This window comes from Podarcis raffonei, chromosome 1, assembly GCF_027172205.1.
Source record: "Podarcis raffonei isolate rPodRaf1 chromosome 1, rPodRaf1.pri, whole genome shotgun sequence".
NCBI classification, from domain to species: domain Eukaryota; kingdom Metazoa; phylum Chordata; class Lepidosauria; order Squamata; family Lacertidae; genus Podarcis; species Podarcis raffonei.
This window is the reverse complement of record NC_070602.1, coordinates 110710534-110733425: the sequence shown is the minus strand read 5'-3', so window position 1 is coordinate 110733425 and position 22892 is coordinate 110710534. Positions and strand designations below refer to the sequence as shown.

Genomic DNA, 22892 nt, shown 5'->3' with positions numbered 1-22892 from the left:
GCTGCGTTTAACCTTTCTTAGGGTTTCCTACTGTCCAAAAAAAGAGGGGAGGAAATCACTAGTGACATATATTTCCCCAGGAATAGCTATTGCCTGGAAGTGTCTTACTGTAATTTTCTCCAACATAGCGCGGACTTTAATTTGTACTGGGTTAGAAAATGAAACAAAAGGGTCTGGTTGCATCCCTTCCCAACCCTGGGTCTCCAGATGTCGGGCTACAACTCACTGACCATAGTGGCTGGCGATGATGGGGGTTGTAGTCAACATCTGGGGGCCCCAAAGTTGGGATTTCTCAACCTTGGGTCCCCAGATGTTTTTTGGCCTACAACTCCCATGATCCCTAGCTTACAGGACCAGTGGTCAGGGATGATGGGAGTTGTAGGCCAAAAACATCTGGGGACCCAAGGTTGAGAAAGACTGGTTGTGATCTTGCATGTATTATCAATAACCCTTGGCTAAAAATAAATTCGCAGATCCCTAGGGAGAGGCGAAGTCTAATAAATCAGCTTAAGGCTGGTAGGAGTCGTCCTGGGAGTGCACTTTTTAAAGCAGCTTGCCGTCACACTTCTTAACCCCACCAAATAGTTGTAGCCTAGATTCTCCACAAGCAATGTTGCATAGTGGAAAGACTACAACTCCCGACAGGCAAGGAGGCTGTCGGTGGAGCATGCTGGGAAATGTAGTAGCAGAGTCTTCAACCAAGACTCAGACCCGATTGTTGTATATAGGACAGAAGCTGCGGAGCGGCTGGTAAGTGTGTATTTTTTGCGGCCGGTGTGGACGGAGTTATAGACATTTATTTCATTGTTAGCCAGTTGTCTCTCTATGCGGGGATATTTGCTGCTGGAGCAGAGGTGGTGATCTCCCGCCATGTGGATTCTAGGAGGAGCCTGCTTTGCAATAGGCAGCATGGTCGTGTGATCTGTAGGAAGTCTCCCTTTTCCTGCGTGCGACATGCTTCTGTTGAAAGAGATGGGCTTATACTTCCTAAGCAGCGCAAGGGACACAAGGATCCAGGCGGTTCACGGGGGTTCAAACTGTTACCTTCACAGCTGGAGAAAGGTGATAATGTCGATACGTTAGAGGTTATACTAGATTTATGTGTACAGGGGTGGACTTACTCTCACGTGGCTTCTACAGAGGGGGTTTTGTGTTGGGTTTTTAAAAAAATAATAATTGAGAAGGAGCTTCACTATTCTGTATGAAAATGAGTGGATGTCAAGACACATTGTTTTTAAAAATAAAAAATAGACAATCTAGTGAGTTTGGATTTCTTGGAAAGGTTTTGGGTCAGATCCATCTTGAAATCAGGAAGGAAGTACAATATCATTATCATCTCAGAACACCAGTGGGAATACATATTCATATAATCCTAGAGTTGGGTGGAAACTTAAATGTGATCTAGTTCAGCCCTCTGCTGATTCAGGAAATCCACTTATCCCGGGGGAGGCAGAACCAAGTTATCTGGGAGGTAATTGGTCAGTTAAGTATTTCTATTTATTTACTTGATTGGGGGGGGGGCAACTCCAGTGGCTTGATTCATGCATATTGCTATATTACAGCTTAGTGCTATATGGACAGATTTCTCAAGTATGGTTTGTTGAAACAAGCTAACTTCATAAAACCTGTGCTTTGAAGTCGGCAAGTTTCAACAAACCATTGTTGATCTACACTTTATTTGAGTTCACTTTTCCCGGTGAGCAGCAAAATAAAAAATGGAAGCTGAATCGAAAATGGAAGTGAGAGCTTCCAAATTCCTCTACAGGGAGGAATATTGAACCTGAAGCTCACTTCAACTCATCATGTAACACTAAACTATGATTTTGAGTGAAGTTTGATTGCCAAATATTGTTTGTTTGGACTATTGATAGGCTACAATATTGATACAGGCATGCACAGGCAGACAGAACAATCAAATTTTGTGGTTTAATAACTTATTTGCAAGACTAATTATTTTAAACTGCTGCTTTTGCAGGTTCTTCATAATTATTTCTGCTTCTTCAACAATAACTACAAAGAATAAGGGAAAAGCAAAATTATATATCTAAATGCTTCACCTTGCTACTCGCTTGTGGTTTGCATCTGATTGGAAGTGAAGAAGAGTAGCCTCATTCTGGACATGTTTCAAAAAACATAAAAATCACAAATATGCTGTCTGTAAGACGTTTTTATTTATTTGCACTGAGATGTCGCCAGTGTCAGACTTGGAGTAGTGATCCCTTGTTAAGCCAGCTAAATAACTGCATAAATGAAGATCAAGTGTTTGACGTTGTTGGAAAGAACAAAACCAAACTTTCTGAAAAACACGTGGGAAGGGCAATTAATATACTTTGGGGGTTTCAAAAGAAGAAGCCTGAGCCTCTGAGGCTTACTGATTATGTAAAAAATCACTCCCAGTTTCTTATACTTCGCATTTTAGCAGAAAACAAGATTGAACAAATGGATAATGAAGCATTAGTGGATATTCTGTATAATTTACTCAGGTAAGCCATATAGTATGATGCTGAAATGTAATGCGGGTAAGTTTATTAATCTGGGTTTAAAAAAGTATTTGTGTTTTAAAAAAAATATATGCTTAAACTGAAGCATCCTGGTTGCTGCAAAAGCACAGCTCACTGGTACAATGCCCGTTTAAAATTTGCTCATATTTCTCTGTCATCTATATCTATCTATCTATCTATCTATCTATCTATCTATCTATCATCTATCTATATCTATCTAAACAATATGATCTAATGAGTCACCATACCTGTGTCTGACCTCCATAAAAATGTATGAGATTACTCTCACGTAGCAAACGTTGGGTGTAAAAGGCGGTATAGGGACTGACAGTTACAGGCACAATCAAGCCAAAGCAAAGGTAGCTTGGCTGCCAATATTTTCTCCCATTAATGTCCTGACGTTAAGCAGTTCAAAGGGAAACTAGACAATCATTGCGGAGGTGACCACAACTACAAGAGGGTTCTCACTATTGGTTACTGCAGGGATGGGGAATCTGTAGCCCTCCAGATGTTGTTGGACCACAGCTTTCATCACCCATGGTCATTGGCCAATGCAGGCTGGGGCTGATAGGAGTTAGAGTCCAAAAAGTTTGAAAAGCAAAATACAAAGTTCCAGCAGTGGCTGACTTTCTGTCCCAAGCAGGCAGAGCAATGGAGAAGAAGGAGAGCCAAGTGTTAAGGGCTGAATGTGAGCAAATGCAGTTATGCATATTTACGGTTGGTTACAGGAAATTCAGCCTCTCCTTAAAATATTCCATTGGCGCAAGCCTTTTTGCCTGCCTGGTGTAACAACCTCCACTCTTCTACCACTTGCATGCTGTTTGTGGGTTCTCCCAATCCCCACAGTGCCAATTTGGGGGAGCAGTGGGAGGCGAGGGGGGGAACCCCATTGCGCCAGTGGCAGCCCTTGAACTGGCTCCTACTAGTGGAACTAGGAAGCTGAACCTGGCCCAGGGATTTAAGTGGTTAAGTAAAAGGCCTTGAAGAAAATGTGGGGTTTAAAGGGGAAAGAGAGTTGGCATCCTAGCTGCACAGTTCCAAGCACTGATCTGTTCTTAGTTGTAAGAGGCTTTCTAGAACGCGCAGGGAAAGTGTTCGGTAAGTACAAAACTCTAGCAACCAGCTATCTGTAATACATTTAAAACTGCTCAGGTTCTCCCACCCCCCAATCTCTGTTAAAATATCTATGCAGAGCATTTGACTTGTCTTTTGGTCCTTGTGAAGGTTTGGAATTGAGGCCCATGATTCGCTGGTTGAAGAGCTCGTCATGGAATGCTGGAGAAGATTAAATGGGCAAGTACACATTAAAATTAAAATCCTATAAATTGAAAGCTTGAGAGCTCATGCTTATAAAAACCATAACAAGGTTAGTACTGACAAGCTTAATTAATTAAAAGTATGGTAGGCCCCTTTCTCTCTTCAAAGCTGAAGTAGTGCACTGAGGACCATTGTACCAATAAAGGCAGCTACAGATTTAAGAATGTAACACTCCTGGATAGATTTTGAAAGGTGAGTTTAGGCTTAAATTTGATAGCTATGTAACTGGCAGTAAGGCTAACTAACCTCAGTGGGATTTATTTCAGTATAAGATTGCACTGTTAAGATTCCTAAATGAAAGCAGTGGAAGACTTGGTTTTAAACCAGTTTATAGAAGAATCTATAAAGATTTATGGGAGAAAATAACCTCTGCTCCAGTCCGCCCTTCCCTGAGGAAGTTAAAGTGTACCAGAACAATAAACTCAAGAATCTGGGCTAATATCTAAGCTTTGTGAGCGATATACATAAAACTATTTTTTTTTTTAAATCACAAAATCAGCAAAATTTAAAAAGCAGGTATATGCTGTATGTTAAATTATGTGACTCAGTGGGCTTGGTGACATGAAGATTTCAGCAGGGATTTAAAGTAGTACAGTGGGGGGGGCCTTATGTATATAGGCAGGAAGTTCAAGGGATTTGGAAAACTTTAAGGTTCAGTGCTGTGTTTAATATTAAGGACTATCAAAAAAACCGGCAGAGAGGAATTGAGAGAGAATTAAGAGCCTCGGACGTGAGATCTCCAGGCTGATAGTAGATTAAGACTGATGGACATTTGTTGGGGATTGAAACCGGGAAAGGGGGGGGTGGAGTTTGGGGATCCAAAGGGTGCATAATTACAATCTGTTTTTGCTTTTACTCTGTTTTGCTATTCGTATTAAAATTGGGGAAGTCGTGGAAGGGAATTTGGGTCGACTTTAAAAAGAGGTTTTAAGAATGAGTATTGATATATAAATATTGATGTTTATAAGGTAAAATTGGCTTTTTAAAAAATGAACTAAATAGAAAAAGGTCAAAAATTGGGGATAAGAACTTGTTGAATTAACAACTTGAATTGGAATATAAGAAGGGAAGGTGTGGGGAGGTCAGGGAAATATGTTATAGAAAAATAAGGATTGTAAACTTTATGTGTTTTTAACTTTTTTTTCTTTTTTGATTTTTTAATGTATTAAAGTGGAAAGTTTCAATAAATATCTTATTAAAAAAAATGTTCAGTGCTGTGGTCAGTCACAAGCTCACTTTGGGATACATGTTGCTTTTTTCCTCTTATGTCTGGTCTGCACCCTAGAGCCCTCCCTGTCCTCTCCCCTGCCTCCAGTTCTGATGCTCATTTAAGTAAAACTGCTAAGTTGTACCTGACCTAAGGTGGTCACAACAGCAGTACTACCACTGTACTTCAAATATATGCTAAATAAAAATAAGAAGCTGATCCCCAAATTCATGTTGGGTTAAAGATGACCCCCATTCTGAAATGGTTGAAGGCTACCAGTCTAGAAATGGTATTTACCACTTGCCAGAGGGGGCTGCGGCTGGTTATTTACATGTTTCTGTATGGTCCAATGAAAGTCAGTCTAACTGTCGTGTGGAGCCTTAATGGACAGCTCTTGAGTTAGAATTCTCAGTATGCCAAATTTGATTGGTGGGTACAGATTCAGAATTTTCAGTTAGATGGTGTGATTGGCTGGGGCTAGACTGGAAGGGCCAGAAGAAGTGTATATAATACTACTGGGTGCTGGTCAGCAGTACTTAGTTGAGTTAGGTAGGAAACACTTCTGCTTGTCTAGAAAGCATGGGTCCAAGAGGTTTTTTTGCTTGACCCGCTGCTGGGAAACCTGCTGTTTACCACTGAAGAGGAACAACAGAGAAACCAATTGACATTTGTTCCAGTTCAGGTTTCCCCAGGGGAAAGCAATGGGACAAGTGGAACTGTAAACAAGCCCTTGGTCAGAGTTGTGGTTGGTGGCCAGTTCCACCAGAAGACAATGCCAGGATTAGGGAAGAAGTTAGATCTGAGAATGGCCAAAGACTTGCTGGGGGATAGCTGAATCATGTGGCTTAGGCCAGAGTTTTGGCGGGGGAGATTTGTTTTGGGATGACTGGTAGGAGTACCAGAAATATTATTTCCATGATAGTACAGTGAGACAAACCTTTGCTTCAATAGATCAGTGAAGGTTTGGAAAAAACAAACACTTCTAGCAGAGTCCTCAGCTAACGTACTGATGAGGCTTAATGGGGGTGGGGAATATAAAAGGTCAATTTGGCTATAGCATTTTAATAGGGTAACTGATTGCAGTGTAAGGTAGAGCTGCCATACGTCCATCGAAAATGGCGTCCCGGCTGAATTTTTGAAAATTGTTTATAATTCTCCAGGAAAACCCAGGAGTATGTCAGCCCATTGCAAATTTCCTTTAAAAATAGCTTTAAAACCTTGCCCCCCTCCCTCCTAGTATCATGAGTGGACTTTGGTAATATGGTGTCCTCAACGAGGGGGGGGAATTGCCTCCACCCCATTCTTATTTCCACAATAATTACTTTTGGTATAATTGCTTTTATATGCATCTTTTCAGTAGGTACCTATATAAATATAGGGAAGATGATGATAGTGATGCACATACTTGGCTTGGCAGGGGAACTGCTCTAAATCTAGCGCTGGTGGCCTGGTTTTAGCAGAACCATTGGAGTGGAAGTTGGGTTTTGTTATTATAGAGTAAGCAAGTAAATACCCCCCTTCCCTTCACAAAGGGCATCAGCCCTCTCAAGGCAGCTTACAAGGTAAAATAACATACAACAAACCACACTTAATAAAACCAGCAGTAAACAGTAAAAAGAAAACCAGTCCAGAAATGTTAAAATCTGTTTTACAAGGTACTTGAAGTAGTAATCTAGGATGACTGATGACTGCAGGATGTAAAGCTATTATAATTTGTTACCAAGGGACAGTTGCAGGTTTGTTTGTTATTTTTAAATCAATAATGTAAGTAAGCAGTGAACTCCTCTTCAAGAATCTCTTAAATTTTGTATATAGGTAAATGTTTTAAAGCTTTTGTAAAGCAGGATTTTCCTTTTATATCCTCACAGACTCAGCATGCCTCTACTATCTAAATTTGCAATGTGCCTACATGACCAACAAATGTACTTTAGTCCTCTCACTGGTGATATAGCTGATATTGTGAATAGGAACTTGGATTCCATACAAGATGGAAGGTAATCTTAATTTAATAAATGCCTCGGAAGAATTGAGAGTATTTTTGTTACCGTTCTCATGCATATACAGCACTACTGTAGCGTACCTGTTTAGGCCTCTCTTGTTGTTTAAGTTAGCTGAACACAATTCTAATGAAGGTGCAACTGATAGGACACCCCATATGTGGGTAGGTTCCTTGTGGATATCATTTTTACTGTTTTTTGTGCCGGTGGATTTAAATCCTCTTCCACTGCAATCCTACAGTCCCTAGGAGGGCATTGCAGGGACCCTATGATATTGCAGATCTCTCTTCATTGGCAGAGAAAGATCTGCCCTTCTGATATGGAAATATTTCCGTTATTTTGCTTGAAAACACTCCAGTCTGCATAGCATTAAGAAAAGACTCAAGAACAGCTTTGCCTTGAAGGCAAAATGCTTTTTCCTTTAATTTTTGCCACTTTCAAATAGTTTCAAAAAAAAGATACCCAGTTTCATTCTGCCTCAAAACCTTACCCACCCTCCTCGAGTCCTTTCCATTTTTAATGTAATGTCCTTTTAAATATTGTTGGGTTTGTTCAATCACTGCATACTTTTTTTGGAATGTTTTTAGGGTCTTGTCAATTTTGATGGTCAGCATATCTGGTGTTATCTCGCAGCATTTTAGAGATCGGTTAATACAGAAGGCAGAGTTTCTTCTGGAAACCTCGGAATCTGCCCCCTTGAATAATGCCAGACGATTTGTACAGTTTCTCCGGAATGTCAGACTACCACATCGACCATTGCTGGACAAGTGTAACAAAGTTTTTCTTCAGAATGCGAACGAGCTAGGTGTTGACCGTGTGGTTATCATCCTTGGACTTTACCAGGCTTTACAATTCAGCAACGTTGAGTTAAAATTAGTTGCTAAACAGAAACTGATGGAAGCAATGGATGACTACAATAATTCTTCAAGCTTCCCTCGACTGTTTGTTACCCTTGCACCCATGGCAGGACCAGAGGTCAGAGAACGGTAAGTTTCACTTCTGGCTTACTGGGTGTGCATGTGAATACATTTTTCCTTAGAAAAGGAAGTGAATTTTTCCATGCTTTATCTGAAGACCATTGCTATCTGAGGCAGAATAGGCTGCAGTTCAACAAAGGGAAACTACAAATGCAATGGAGTTGTGCTCGGCTTATGCTATTAATGGTGAAACACCTTCCTGTGGACTTGCTTTGTTACTATTGTTGACCCAAATTGACAAAATAGATTTCAGGTTGCATATATGCATGCACACACCTTGCCATTGTCTTCTTTTTCACTCCATCTGTGACAAATTCTCACGTTGTGCTGAGGAAAGGCGACACAACAACGGCCTTGTTGAGCACACTTAACTCCTTCCTCAGGAGTAATGGAGATTGCAGAATTAGTCACAGGCTCAAATCCAAAGAGCTGTGCACAGAGTTTCTGTTACCCTGAAAATGTCTTCAGAAATTTGAAGTTCCATGGGTACCACCAATAGCACTCTCTATTCTCTTGGTCCATTTGAACAGTTTTGGCATTTTGTTGCAATATTTGGACTGCTCTTTCATCTCAATATGCATTTGTTGATACCAACAGCCAACAATAATTGCTTGTTCCAAAAGTATTTCCGTACAAAATCATGTGGTTTGTGTTGCCGTTTTTCTTTGCTCACAATGGCACAAGAGATGAGGGGCCTGAGGTCACTGTTCCCTACAGAAAGAACAGAAGCTAAGGTTCCAAATTTCACCCTTCATCAATCCAGAACCAAAAGTGTATTATTTATTTGCCTTGGATCAGCCACATGCTTTTCCTGCATTGTCTCATATGCAGCCCTTGTGATGGTGGAAGAGCACATTACTGAATCTGGGACTTAGGAAACATGCTGTATGTGTAGCTGTATAGTTATCAGTAAAGGAACCACACCATTCTCCTGCTCCTGAAGATGTTACTCCTTCAATGTGACCCTAAGTTAAAATGCTCCCTTCTGGGGAACCTGTAATCCTAAACGTTTACTGGAGGTGTGTGTGTTTTAAGGTTATCTTTCTTTCTTTAAGATACATTAAAAGCTTCACTTTGTGGAGTCTGTTTCCATTTCCCCAAGCACGCCTCTTTCCCTTTTTGAAATAAGAGTGATATACACAACTCTGTGACCTCTTAAACTGCTGGAATATGTAATATTTTGTATGTTTATTTTTAGGTTAACTGAAAATGCTCTACTAGTGGCAGATGAATTTGACCATCAGCAAACATTGGCAGTGGCGGACACTATGCAAGAAACAGAAATCAGACATCCACAACTGATTCAAAAGTAAACCTTCAGTACAAAATGGCGACTCAAAATGTTCTCAATTTCTATAACTTCCTTTTCTGACTGTTCAGAATGCAGCAAGTGAAAAATCTTTAACTTCTGTTTAGTTTAAGAATGACTGATACAGAACGCTGAATATGCTTGCACTATATGATATGCCGTTGACTTACCTTACACCACAGTCCTAAACACATCTATTGGAAGCAAGTCCCATTGATTTTAGCAGAACTTGCATCCAGGTAAGCGTGCCTAGGATTATGGTGTAACTCATCACTGTTTGGTTGACATTAAGCTCATTTGACTTAAGAGTTTTTTGTGGAAATGTATGCTGGAATGTGCACACGACATGTCCTGACACAATGGGTGTTAAAACAAAAAATTTTTTTCCTTCCAGTAGCACCTTAAAGACCAACTAAGTTAGTTCTTGGTATGAGCTTTCGTGTGCATGCACACTTACCTCAATGAAGCTGGTGAACAAAAGCAGCAAAGTTATTTTGTCCCACTTTGTGCCTGAGGCCAAACTAGGCACAACATTAAATGCATCTTTACGCTTAATGTAAAAAGGTAAAGGTACCCCTGCCCGTACGGGCCAGTCTTGACAGACTCTGGGCTTGTGCGCCCATCTCACTCAAGAGGCCGGGGGCCAGCGCTGTCCGGAGACACTTCCGGGTCACGTGGCCAGCGTGACATCGCTGCTCTGGCGAGCCAGAGCCGCACACGGAAACGCCGTTTACCTTCCCGCTGGTAAGCGGTCCCTATTTATCTACTTGCACCCGGGGGTGCTTTCGAACTGCTAGGTTGGCCGGCGCTGGGACCGAGCAGCGGGAGCGCACCCCGCCGCGGGGATTCGAATCGCCGACCTTTCGATCGGCAAGCCCTAGGCGCTGAGGCTTTTACCCACAGCGCCACCCGCGTCCCTACGCTTAATGTACCTGCTTTTAAAAGGAAAACCTCTCCCCTGAAGCTGCTTTTTGCATGGCCAGAAAGAATCCCATAGTGCCAATAGGAGGTTTTCTTACAATGCAAATAAGCAGCTTTAGAGAAGAGGTTTTCATCAGAATGGCAGCAGGAGAAAAAATGCTTAAATCCCACCCACCTGTTGCGTTCCTAATTTCAGATCCCTCTCACAGCAGCTATTTACAGTTTTAAGCATGCATATTAAATATAGGAAGGCATTTAACATCCCATCTTGTTTCCCTGTTAGGGTGGCTTGGGGTAAAAATTAAAGAGCAGAGAGAAAAAAAATTCCCTGCATCTACTTGGTGTTTTTCCTTTCTCTGTATGGTGCTCTGAAATTGCTGCAAATACAGTGACCAGGATCAAGACCAGCATAAACTTTTAGACTCCCTTAAAGTATGAGGGCCTCCAAGTGGATGGCATTTTTCTTCCTCCTGCCATACAGTATATGAGTAGAGGTGTTTTTCACTCATATGTTGTTTGTGTGTGTTGGATAGGGTCCACTGTCTTGGAAAGCGGGTAACACTTTCTTCCCTTCGTCTCTGAAAAAGTTAATTTAGTTTATAGAATGCTATGGTATACCCAGCTTGACTCCTTCCATTCACAGAAGGCTCTGGGATTCAGCTGGCACTTAGGTAAACGACAGGGGTGTTTGACTTGTTTTGGTCAAATCCTCTGCCTCCAGAGCAGACATTTCAGGTTGCAAGGGGCTGCAGGAGAAAGGGGGATAAATACAAATTGCTTCCCCATTTCCATTAATATTAGCCTCTACTGTATCAAAGAAACATCCATTGGATCCAATCATCTTTTTATTAACTATGTTCTTTAATCAAGGACAGGAGTCCAGATTTCTGCCAGTGAAGGCAAGGCCAATATGAAACTGATTTTCAGATTATACCATTTTTATTGCTGGAATAAGACAATATATCTATTTGCAGCAGTGTATGCGTATCCCAACTTTGTTCAGGTTTCTGGATATAACCCAGTGATTGCCAGCCTTTCAGGGCAAAGGGATGGTCACTTCTGGAATCTGAGGGAGTGCCACAGGGTACCAGCTGCAAAATAGCTGCCATGGAGGATATGGCATAATATAAAATGTACAATTCTGGGATCTAGTGAAATGTGGGCATTTTTAAGGGCGTGAGCTCATTGTAAAAGAAGCTGAGCCACTGCGGACAGAAGCAGAGCAGGAAGAGTAAACATTCTATCATGCATTGTGGATTTTTGAAGGGACATTTACCATGTCTTTTCGTGGGCACTTCAAAGAGGTATTCCCAGGCACAATGGCACTCACCGACATCATGGTGGTGACCCCTGACATAACAGCACATGAAATGCAGGACATCGTTATCAGAAAGCATTGACAGATCCCAAGCAGCCTGCTTTTGCTGTTGTGCCGATGTTACAGATACTCCATTCAAAATAGATTTATGATCCGTCTTGTAATTTAATGTGTGTTCATCTCAGGGCCAGGGCAGTTTGTAAAATACATCTTCACTGTTATTTGAAAGGATTTTAATTTCACCCTGATATTTAGCCTCATCTGCTTTTGGTTTTCAGGATTGTGTCTCTGCTTTACAAACATATGGATCTCTACAAACCAGTAGAATTGGCCAAATTGGCCTACGCCCTCCTCCTATTTCATTGCTCCAATCCTGAGATTTATTCCAAATTACAGAGATTGCTCACCAGGTAAGAAAGCACATTTTATCAGCAAATATATTCTGATGATCGCTTTCTTTATTAATTTGTTACATTTGAATCCTTCCCTTCTTCCTTAGCAGAATTCAAGGAAGTGTTGTTGTTGTTGTTGTTGTTGTTTAGTCATTTAGTCGTGTCCGACTCTTCGTGACCCCATGGACCAGGAAGTACAGTGGTACCTCGGGTTAAGAACTTAATTTGTTCCGGAGGTCTGTTCTTAACCTGAAACTGTTCTTAACCTGAAGCACCACATTAGCTAATGGGGCCTCCTGCTGCTGCCGCACCGCCAGAGCACGATTTCTGTTCTCATCCTGAAGCAAAGTTCTTAACCCAAGGTACTATTTCTGGGTTAGCGGAGTCTAACCTGAAGCGTATGTAACCTGAGGTACCACTGTACTTATCAAAATTGCAGTTTGCAGTGATCATCTTAAGAAGGCATTCTTCCTCTTGCACATTGGAAGAATATCTCGCTTCTAAATGAAGCACACTACTGGCTTTAGAAATAACATTTTTGTGCAAATGTCCATTTAATTGATAAATTAATCAATTGAAAATGTCTTTGATCAGGGTACTTCCCTAATTTTCATACCCTTTTAATATTTGATACAGTGGATACAATTTCTTGCTAAGGAATTATAAGTGAATTACCGTATTTTTCGCTGTATAACACGCACCAGACCATAACACGCACGTAGTTTTTAGAGGAGGAAAACAAGAAAAAAAATATTCTAAATGAAATAGTGGATATATGATTTTTGTGGTTCATGCTGTGGCCACAGACATGTGATCTGACAGTGAGTTTGGAGTAGCCCAATGCAAAAATCCTGAGGATCCATGTGGATCCATGCTTTGTAACCATGGAGGAGGGAAGGAAGGGGAACCATGGATCCTCTGCTCATGACTGCAGCAGATTCCCCCCCCCCGCCACCCGCAGGCATTCGCTCCATAACACGCACAGACATTTCCCCTTACTTTCTAGGAGGAAAAAAGTGAGTGTTACGGTGCAAAAAATACGGTACATCGAGGAATAAGCTCAGCCTGACCCAGTTTGCTGTATTTGTTCCTATTTTCACATTTTCAGCATGTAGGCCTAGGGATTTAAGTAGCTTGCAATGATATCGGTGGCAAGAGCAGCTGGGGGGGGGCGTCGCCTCCCAGCACTGGTGTCACTGTAGCTTGCCAGGGTTGGGGATGAGGTGGAAGGGAGTTTGGTGCTGGCCAAACCAGCAGGAGCTGGCCACACTGCTCCACATCTTCCTTCTGGTAAGCCACAACGATGCCGCTGCCTCCCATACCCGCTGCTCGCTCCTGATCAGTCGGATTTCTTTTCAAGCAAATATGCAATTGACCTGGGTGTAAAATGCACCAAAAAATATTTGTGGCCCGCCGATTTTCACTCTTCATCACTGACAGATGTGTATCTCTCTGTTTTGCATTCCAGCTGTTTACACACTAATGTCGTACCGACGGATATTTCCATGCTCATCCGTGTTCTTTCCTTGCTTCCTAACTCCTACATGGATGAAGTCATAGTCACTCGAATGGAGGCTGTAATGCCTCAGTGCAGCCTGAGTGATTTGAGTTCCTTCGCCACAGCTGTTATGAAATGGATTCGACGTGATCAGCCCTATCAGCAAAGCCCCACGGTGCAGTACGGAAAACTTTTGCAAAAAGTCAAGAATTGTGCACTTGAGAGACTTCAGAAAGCCAATGATCTAGATCTTCTGTTAGACGAGTTGAAATACATATCTGGAGACTGGTTTGAAGAAATGCTCCTTGAGGAAACCATGGTTGCTCTTCAGCGCTTGGCGGACCAGATTACATGGACAAATGTGCCAGAGTTGTCATCTTTTTTTGCCAGAACTTCCTATCTCTGCATTCCATTGCTTGATAGAATAGCTGCCGTTACCGTTCAGCATATAGATAAGGTACTAACGACACATGATCATTTCATCTCCCTTGAAAGTGATAGTACAAACAGCATGCAGTGTTACGTTTTGTGTGTATTCTTATTTGGACATAGTTTATCACAGCTGGGTCGTGCCCCCCCCCCCACATTGCAGTCTGCATTGCACACTACGCTGAGTGATTTGATTGCTACCCCGGGAACATGTATAACTTGCTCACATTAGGGAGAGACTGAAGACGAGGACCCATTTTATAGAAAGCATATCCCCATTTACACGCGTCTTATATTCCAAATCCCCGTGTGCGTCTGTGAAGTTGCATACAATGGAGGAATCGGCTGTCGGCTCAACAAAGCCCCACTGATGTGTGGAGAAGGAACTCAATGATGTTTGCAGACCACCTCCTTAACTTTTGTTGCTTTTTGAATAACAACAATAATAATAATAATACCCCGCCCATCTGGCTGGGTTCCTCTGGGCAGCTCCCAACAGAATATTAAAAACATGGTGCAACATCAAACATTAAAAACTTCCCTAAAGAGGGCTGCCTTCAGATGTCTTCTCAAAGTCAAGTAGTTGTATATTTCCTTGACATCTGATGGGAGGGCGTTCCACAGGGCGGGTGCCACTACCGAGAAGGCCCTCTGCCTGGTTCCCTGTAACTTGGCTTCTCGCAGTGAGGGAGCCACCAGAAGGCCCTCGGAGCTGGACCTCAGTGTCCGGGCTGAATGAAGGGGGTGGAGATGCTCCTTCAGGTATACTGGAGGAATTATTAAAATCTGGCAGACATACGTGGTAAATGCTGACTGTCCTTTTCTCCCCCACCCCCTTGCTTTCTTCTCTAGGTTTACAGTTCTGAGATTTACTCTTTTCTCCGTCCCTTTGCTACTCTAAATTACGATCCTCCCCAGAGTGAAGAGTTTTTTGAGGCTTGCCTTCAGCACTTGAGCTCTTGCTTGGGTAAGTTCATCAGAGAGGAATGGTAGCCGGGTGACATTTTCCCCAAGGTGCCAATTGGCAGTGTGATGAGTGCACAAGGCCAAATAAAATCTCTTTTTGAATCAAAGAAAACTGATATAATTCAGAACCTTTTGTTGTTTTTTGGGGGGACGGGGGGGACGGGACGACAACGACGTTGTGCTAACTATTCTAAACATCGGTAGGTAGAATGAATTTAAACTGGTGAGCAGTGAAGTGGCAGCTCTTCCTTTCCCCATCTTTCAAAATGAGCACAGCGCTAAACAGGAGCACATTTTAAACGATTTGTGCTTGCTGATACAAAAAAATCCCCCACAGATTTTAAGACAAAGTTTCATTTGGTTATTTCCTGTAAAGGGCGCTTATGAAGCTGCTGCTGCAAATGTGCCACTCGCAATGTGGGAAGACCCAGTTGCACAGCCTTAGGCACGGCAATGTATGGAGAAGGGGCTGGCAGGCAAGGACTGGGTGAATACAAGTGTGGGAGTACTAGCAGTGATTTTCTTACATAAACCATGCTGGAGAGGATGTGGGCAAGGGATCTATTATTCTGTCCAAATTAACGTCAAGGCCAATAACATGAAAATAAGCTCTATCAGTGTACAGTTAATTGGGTCGTTTTTAGGACTGTGACATTTGCCATCACATTCTTCCTTCTGTGATGATTCCCCACTGTTTTCCACCCGCCCTGTTCCCAATCTCTATATCCCTGCTCCTTCTGTTCCTCTGGACCATTATAAAATCTGAACGTCAGTTTCCAGAAGCAGAATAAATAAGCAAATGTATGTAAAAACACTCAACATTTTAGCCTTGTTCATGTGTCACTTGTGTGTTAGGTATACCTGTTGAGCAAGGAACAGGGATGCACTTTTATCCCCACCCATGATAAATTCCTGTGGCAAGGAAGGGGCTCTGTGTGATTGTATGGGTGTGGAGAGTTCTAGTTTCCCATCTGTTTCTCCACTTCTTCAGAGATACTGTCAGTTAAAGGATACACTAATATATTTGTTTTATACAGGTAGTTTTGAACCGCATCTCCTTGTGCTGCTTGGTTTTGCTTTGGCCGTTGCTGAGTATTTTCCAGAGAATGTAATAAAGGCTATATTTAACATCGAATTTCTGGCCAAACTAGATGCCCAGCTTGAAAGTAAGAAATAATTACAAATTTTAACAAGACTCTTGCATTTTGTAAGAGATTGTGTGTATGTGTTTTCTTTTGCTCAGAACAGGAAAAGCCAACTGCATTTTTTGATACTGCTGTCTTCGTGGTTTCCAATAATCTACCTTGGAATAATATTCCTATGTTTGAGTTAGGTTATTTTCAACAAACCACAGTTTGCCAGTTCAGAAACAACAAACCATAGTTGAGCCTGAGGCTTGCCTAGAATATTGTTTAATGGGATATGCGGGTGTGACCATATCCCCCACATGTAAAAATGGGCAAAGCACGATGATTCTTTGCTTCAGATACATACTCTGCCTTAGAAATATCAACCTACTTAGTATTTCTTCCTCTTGCATACTACTCCCCAACACCATCATGGGAAGGAAGTAAAATCTGATTCAGGCTAAACTGTGTTTTAAATGTCTTCTCTTTCCATCCAGCTTGAAGGAATAAAGATTTTCAGTTGTGATTATAAATGAGGTTACTTGCATCCTGACAGGAGGCTGGCTGAGCCAGCAGAAGCAAGCAGAGAGATGCCTCTGTTCAGTCCAGTGCTCCCGCAGCCCAGTGTACAGTGGGGGGGGTTGGATTGCAGTTTAAGAGACTTCTGATTTGCTTCTGCGGCCATGCCCTTTGTCTGAAGTGCTGCTTGCTTTTGTACTTACAGAAGTGCTGTCAGGCGTACAGTGGTGTAAATAGTGTTCGTTTTTCCCCTCCATTTTTTTAAAAAAACAGCGCTACCGGGTTCCTTAAACCGGAGGGTCCGCTTACGGCTGATGGAACTGAACCGAGCAGTCTGTTTAGAGTGCCCAGAGCTTCAAATTCCGTGGTTTCATGAGCGCTACTGTCAGCAACTACAGCGAAAAGGTGAATATTTAACCTTTTAAATGACGGTTGCATTATGGGTGCCTCAGTCCATTAAAAGAAAAACACCTTTACAGAGTCATATTTATTAAAACTTGGAACATTTCAGAAATGGCTTAAACTTCAGTTATGTCCATGTCAGCCTGCTTTGAAGTGCTATATGAAGTTCTTTTAAAAAAACAGAAAAGATGCTGACAGTCTCAGGGTAATATCCATTTGGTACCCTTGCATAACGTATCTGCTAACGGAAGAATGCAGGAGGTGATCCCCCCCCATTCCCTCTCCCCACTGAAGCCCATAGCACCCCCTGAAAATCTGCTCTGGAGGGTTGGGGAATCTCCAGGATGAGTTGGGAGATGGCATTGGGTGGGGGGACGAATTGGCAAAGATCGCCTCCCTTCTTCCTTTAGCAGATGCCTCTACTGGAGCAAAAGCTCAAGGAGCATCACCTGGATTCCACCTTCTGATAACGTAACGCGTCATTCTTGTAAAGTGATTCATGATATTTTGTTCTGTCTTCCCTTTGCTTCTGATCTGGTTTTTATGCTTTGTTTTTGTTTTCACCCACAGGCAGTGGTAGTCTTAGCACGTTGCAACAGCAGATTCACGGACTGTTGGGAGAAATTTTGGGAGGAAGCCACTTTGCCAAGGTGTCTGTTCTCACCCCATACTACTACGGAATCGGTGGGTGTTTAATTCATGGGAAATTCTCTGTGGTTCAGCGTTTCATGGGAAACTCTCTCAAAACATTTCTCAAATGTACAGAAGCAAGTCCTGGCTATCCCACAGGCTTTCCAGACAATCTATAGTTATCTGAATGCAGTGTTATTTATTTTTCCTTATTGAAGGCCTGTCCTGATTCACAGGCCCAAAGGAGGGCCCGTGCGAGTGGTTTGATGCAGGGATACCAAAGACGGATGCCTCAAACACCATCAGGGCCAGTTCTTGTGCTGGGGCAACCCAGCCAGATGAGTGGGGTATAAATGATAAAATTATTATTACAGTGGTACCTCGGGTTACATACGCTTCGGGTTACATACACTTCAGGTTACAGACTCTGCTAACCCAGAAATAGTACCTCGGGTTAAGAACTTTGCTTCAGGATGAGAACAGAAATCACGCAGTGGCGGCAGCGGGAGGCCCCATTAGCTAAATTGGTGCTTCAGGTTAAGAACAGTTTCAGGTTAAGAACAGACCTCCGTAATGAATTATGTAACCAGAGGTACCACTGTAGTAGTAGTAGTAGTACTTATATACTTTTATTTATAAGCTATTCAAAAAACAAAACAGCAGTTTACAACAATTCTACTTAAAACCACACAATACAGCTATATAGAGCGCATTGCATTAATCCAGCCTCTGGGTTACCAATGTACGGGATACAGTGGCCAGGCTCTTGCAGTTGCTGGATGCAATGAGGTAGTATGAGGGTCTTGACAACTGTGCTCCCCACCCACTTCTGTAGCATTTCATGTTGTTTTAAAATTTAAATTGTATTTTAACTCAGCCTTTTGAGTGCAGCCGTGAAAATTCCTCCCCTGATTCCTCGCCCCCAAAAAGCAGAATTCCTCACAACTAGGCTACTCCCTAACTTTCCCTTTAAAATAGCTACTGCATTTGCATGAAACTTGTGGAAACTTATGGGCCATGGATAAAAATGCGGTTGGGTGAGGCTTTGCATCTTTTGGATAATAAGCCCCAGTGAGGAGCATATTTAATTGAAATCAGTAGCACGTCCTTCCAAGTAATTGTGCTCAGGATCTTGGTGTGAAAAGTTGTACTACTGAAATCAATGGGACTGGAGTGACATAAGCAGTAAATAGTCAGCCTGTGTGTAACAGAGAAGTTTTGCTTATAGGTTTTCTTTTCTTTTCTTGTAAGTGGTGGCCTGTGTAACTATTATCCTAACCTTAAATAGTGAGTGAGTGCTCTGGGAGCTAAAGTATTGTTGAAGCAAAGTATGAGCCTAGATCACTGGAGCCCCATGTAAGCTGTTTCATGCTTTACTTAAGAGTCTGCTCTTAAGTATACAGCTCTTAAGTATATACATGTGTCTGAATATACAGTAGTAGTGCTTGAGTAACATTGTGGTTTGCAATATTGCATTGGTGGAGGAGTCATGCCTCACTGTAAACATTAACTTCCTATTGTGACAAGTCCTGAGATGATAATTTTTATTTCAGACTTTGAGTGTATTCTTGATAAAAACAAGAAGCCTCTTCCGCATACCGAACAGATCGTTGTCATGGCTGACTTGAAGGGAATGCACTGGGAGCAAGATGGCCTGTTGTTGGGAAGGAAAGGGCTGCCGCCGGGAGCTCAGAGGTGGTTACATATTTTCTGTGTGCTTCTATGGTCCATCTTCTTTCATACTGTTTCATGCCACGTACAAATTCAGGGAAGGCTGATCTGTCCCATTGTACGTATCTGACTCCACTTGCTCCTAAAGAGTAAGTGAGAGGCAAGTTGCACTTACAACTTTAGTCGCTAACAACAACATTTAAAATAACAGCATTTAAAGTCAGTTGCTCCTTACTTTGGCCTGAACCTGAGCGCCAACTTCTGCTGCCATTTAAACTGGGAAGCATATCTTCGCATCTGCGTGTGCTCTTCAGCCGTTAATATTTTTGACTTGGAATAAAATGCTACATTGTGAAATGCACTAAGCTTTATTAGAAGGCCCTTAGGGTTCTTGGACCAAGGCAAGCTGAGTTGAAATAAAAAAGGGCGTTTAGAAGGATATTTCATTTCCTCCATTAATTTACTGCAGTTTATTCCGGATAGACACCTTCATTAAGTCTACACCATTCCTAATGTAGAAACTCGCTTCGTTATTGATAGGGCAACCTATATTTGCTTTAGTTACTTGCTCAATGGAAAGTTAATTTCTAGCTGACTGTGTTGTTAAAGAGCGTCCGTTTCAGTATTCCTTGAACTTTATTTGCTCTGAAGAAACCTTGTTAGATTTTATTGTTGTTCTGGACATATGCCACATATTTGCAGAGACTGATGCACATTGAGATGTGACAGATATCTCTTGTTCAGGGTTAACCTTTCCATTTCAGTGGAGTGAGGTATTATAAGTGTGCAAAAGAATAAACATAGGTTGTCTCCCTCTACTGAAAGAAACTGGGAAAGTTCTCCTTGGCAGGGAAACTGGAGGCATCAGCCTTCAGAGGCCCCTTGCTCAGAAGAGACTGATGCATTTGCAGTTTAACATTGCAATACATGTTTTAATATGATAAAACTCTGCACTTTCCCTTGCCTCTTTTCACTTCTGAGGTGAGACATACATACAGTTTCAGGAGTTTTCTGCCCCTATTATCTAAATGGCTCACTTTAGATTCTGAGTAGATTGTGTTTTCAGATTGTTGAACCTATAATCATGCACATATGATTGTATTGTATTCAGAATTGCAGTGGATTTTCTGGATTCAAAAGCCTTTTGTAAGAACTTGAATCACCTGAAAGGAGAAACAGCTATGAAAAAGCGACATTTGGAGATTCTAGGATACCACGTTGTTCAGGTATGTTGTCCTCTATATTTTGTATCAATATTGCACATAATTACAGAGTTATCTGACAATATGTCAATATTCTTAATCTGAAAGCTTTTTATCATAAATATTCAGGGCTGTGCTCTGCTAACTTTTACTCAGGGTAGACCCATTGAAAGTTGCTTTCTGTTCTTTCAAGTTGTTCTCAGCTGAATATTATTATTATTACCACCACCACCACTTCCCAAATGGTCTTACAATCTAAAAACAGACCAGGGGGTGGGGCGGGGGAGACAGCAAAGGGGAAAAGATGGAAACAGAGGCAGGAATAAAAAGAGGAAGAAGACGCCATTTCCCCCCCAGTTGCTCATGTTTGGATTTAGAGTGGGACTTAGAGCTTGAAAGTTATTCCAGAGGCTTCAGCAAAAAGATGGCCTTTGGTTTGAGGAAAGTAAGAGAGGTTATTTAAACTTACACAGTTGAATAAAAGGTAGAGAACTTACATTGAGTTTTAAAAAACATTGAAAAGAATTACACAGTTGGAAGATGTGTTATTAAGTTCATCTCACAACCTGTGGACCTCCATATGTTGTTCTACAACAATTCATATTATCCTTGCTCTTTGGCTAAGCTGCCTAGGGGAGGGGTCAGCAAATGTTTTCAGCAGGAAGCCAGTCCACTGTCCCTCAGACCTTGTGGGAGGGCAGACTATTTTGGGGGGGGGGGAATGAACAAATTCCTGTGCCCCACAACTAACCCAGAGATGCATTTTAAATAAAAGGACGCATTCTACTCATGTAAAAACACGCTGATTCCCGGACCGTCCGCGGGCTGGATTTTGAAGGTGACTGGGCTGGATCCAGCCCCCAGGGCCTTAGTTTGCCTACCCATGATCTAGCCTCGATGCAGATGGAATACTGTCCAGTTTCCTAAACTTAGGTGACCAAGTGCTCTGTAACAGGAAACTGACTAGTGTTATGTCTGAACATGTTTTCACTTATCATGTTCCCCTCCAAATCAGTTTACAACCAGATCTAGAAGCAGCTGTGTAACTATGCCAACAGAGATTCTTGTTAAAAACAAGTATCTTGCTAGGTTTCCCTTGCTATATTTCTACAGTAAACTTTATTTTATTTCAGATCCCTCATTTTGAATGGAATTCCATGGAGCTGTCATCAAAGGGGGCATGGATGGAGTATCTAAAGAATAAAATATATGAAAAGGTTTGAAACAATCACGTGAAGAAGACACGCAATCATGAAGTTATTTTATATGGACTATGGAACATTAAATATTTTCAGCCTGATGTGGCTTTACTGAAATCCCTTTTTAAAACTGAAATCATCACAACGCACACTAGGCTCTAGTTCCACAAGGGTGACCCACATGCAGAAGCAGGTTCACACACCTGCTGCCTATGGAGAAGTGCCTCTGGATTTACATTTGGACCTGGATTTTGATGCACCGCTAGATCTCTTTGAAATGGCTGGATAATTCTTCCAATGCAGATGAGAATGCGTTTCCCCATCTGTAACCCTCCTTTCTGAACCCCCCCCCCGGAGGGTTGGAGAACTTCCAGAGCTGCTCCCCTTGAGGCACAAAGAGCTGCCTCTTCTACCCATAGGAAATTATCAATCATACATACACTGACCTCTCAGAATCTTAGCTCAGACACATTTGTGTTTCTCTCAGAATCTTAGCTCAGACACATTTGTGTTTCTCATATGCATACAAATGGGCAATAAAAGACAATGGAACAAAAAGCCTAATGGAAGTCATTAGGATGGAATGTGTCTCTGCACCTTGAAATTTCGCTTTAGGTCAAAGTAAGTGAAAGTAAACCACACTTGCCTGTTCCCCTCAGTTTATGATACCTTTATACCTGCTGCTTCCTTCTACAGAGCTACTACTAGCCTGGTGAACAAGAAAGCTACCACACTCTGATTTTTGAATTGGTTCCAGCTAGTAAATGTGTCATGTTGCTATTTAAAAACTATCTTCCTCTGCTAAGAGCTGGTGAATTGCAGTAATGTTTCCTTCCCAGTATGAATCTCCCTTCGGGTCTGCTGCTGCCGCAGCCGTTGAAAGAACAGGAGACATGCAACAATAGCACAAGCGCTTGAGCCTGCCAGGCATTGTGAGTGACAACCACAGGTTGCTTGTCTGTTGCAGAGAGGCAAACCACTCCTCCAAATAGTTGGCATTTATTTCATGGTGTCCCCCTCCTATTTCAGGGCTGGCCCATGCTTTAAACCTGCAGAACTCCACAACTCAGCAAATATCACCCCCATATTTTAAGGGGAAGCCAAGCTGATCTTTAAAAAATGGAGGTGACTTCCATAATCTGATTCTCAGAATGCAAGCACAGGAATTGGCTATACAGTTAAATGAATACCAGGCAGAGGAAATTTCTGCTTATGCAGGAGAGGGGAGTTCCCTGATATATTTTTTTAGAAATTGTCCCTTCCTATTTCAGCTCCTTGATCCATATGCTGTAGTGTGCCAGAGGATCTTC

At 42.0% G+C, this 22892-nt stretch overlaps 1 protein-coding gene across 3 annotated transcripts; it reads left to right on the top strand.

Annotated features, from left to right (window-relative positions):
• Nucleotides 1-316: 316 nt before the first annotated feature.
• On the top strand, nt 317-21685 carry FASTKD1 (FAST kinase domains 1). 3 transcript variants are annotated; one of them, XM_053409102.1, is made up of 15 exons: nt 317-750; nt 1976-2483; nt 3726-3794; nt 6894-7019; nt 7610-8008; nt 9198-9308; nt 11826-11957; nt 13408-13894; nt 14719-14833; nt 15870-15998; nt 16752-16883; nt 17451-17564; nt 19064-19205; nt 20293-20407; nt 21517-21685. In XM_053409102.1, the coding sequence occupies exons 2-15, from the start codon at nt 2149-2151 to the stop codon at nt 21604-21606; spliced, it is 2496 nt and encodes an 831-aa protein (XP_053265077.1). In that variant the 5' UTR covers nt 317-750; nt 1976-2148; the 3' UTR covers nt 21607-21685. The 3 variants fall into 3 exon arrangements, with proteins under 3 accessions (XP_053265077.1, XP_053265092.1, XP_053265086.1); XM_053409117.1 differs by having other exon boundaries at nt 317-754; XM_053409111.1 differs by lacking the exon at nt 317-750 and adding an exon at nt 772-1062.
• The last annotated feature ends 1207 nt before the right edge of the window (nt 21686-22892 follow it).

Excerpts from the sequence above, each read along its gene's own strand:
- FASTKD1 (XM_053409102.1), top strand. The coding sequence starts at position 2,149 with ATGCTGTCTGTAAGACGTTTTTATTTATTTGCACTGAGATGTCGCCAG. Across the intron at positions 3,795-6,893 it reads TGCTGGAGAAGATTAAATGG|ACTCAGCATGCCTCTACTAT; the intron begins GCAAGTACACAT and ends ATATCCTCACAG. Across the intron at positions 20,408-21,516 it reads TAGGATACCACGTTGTTCAG|ATCCCTCATTTTGAATGGAA; the intron begins GTATGTTGTCCT and ends ATTTTATTTCAG.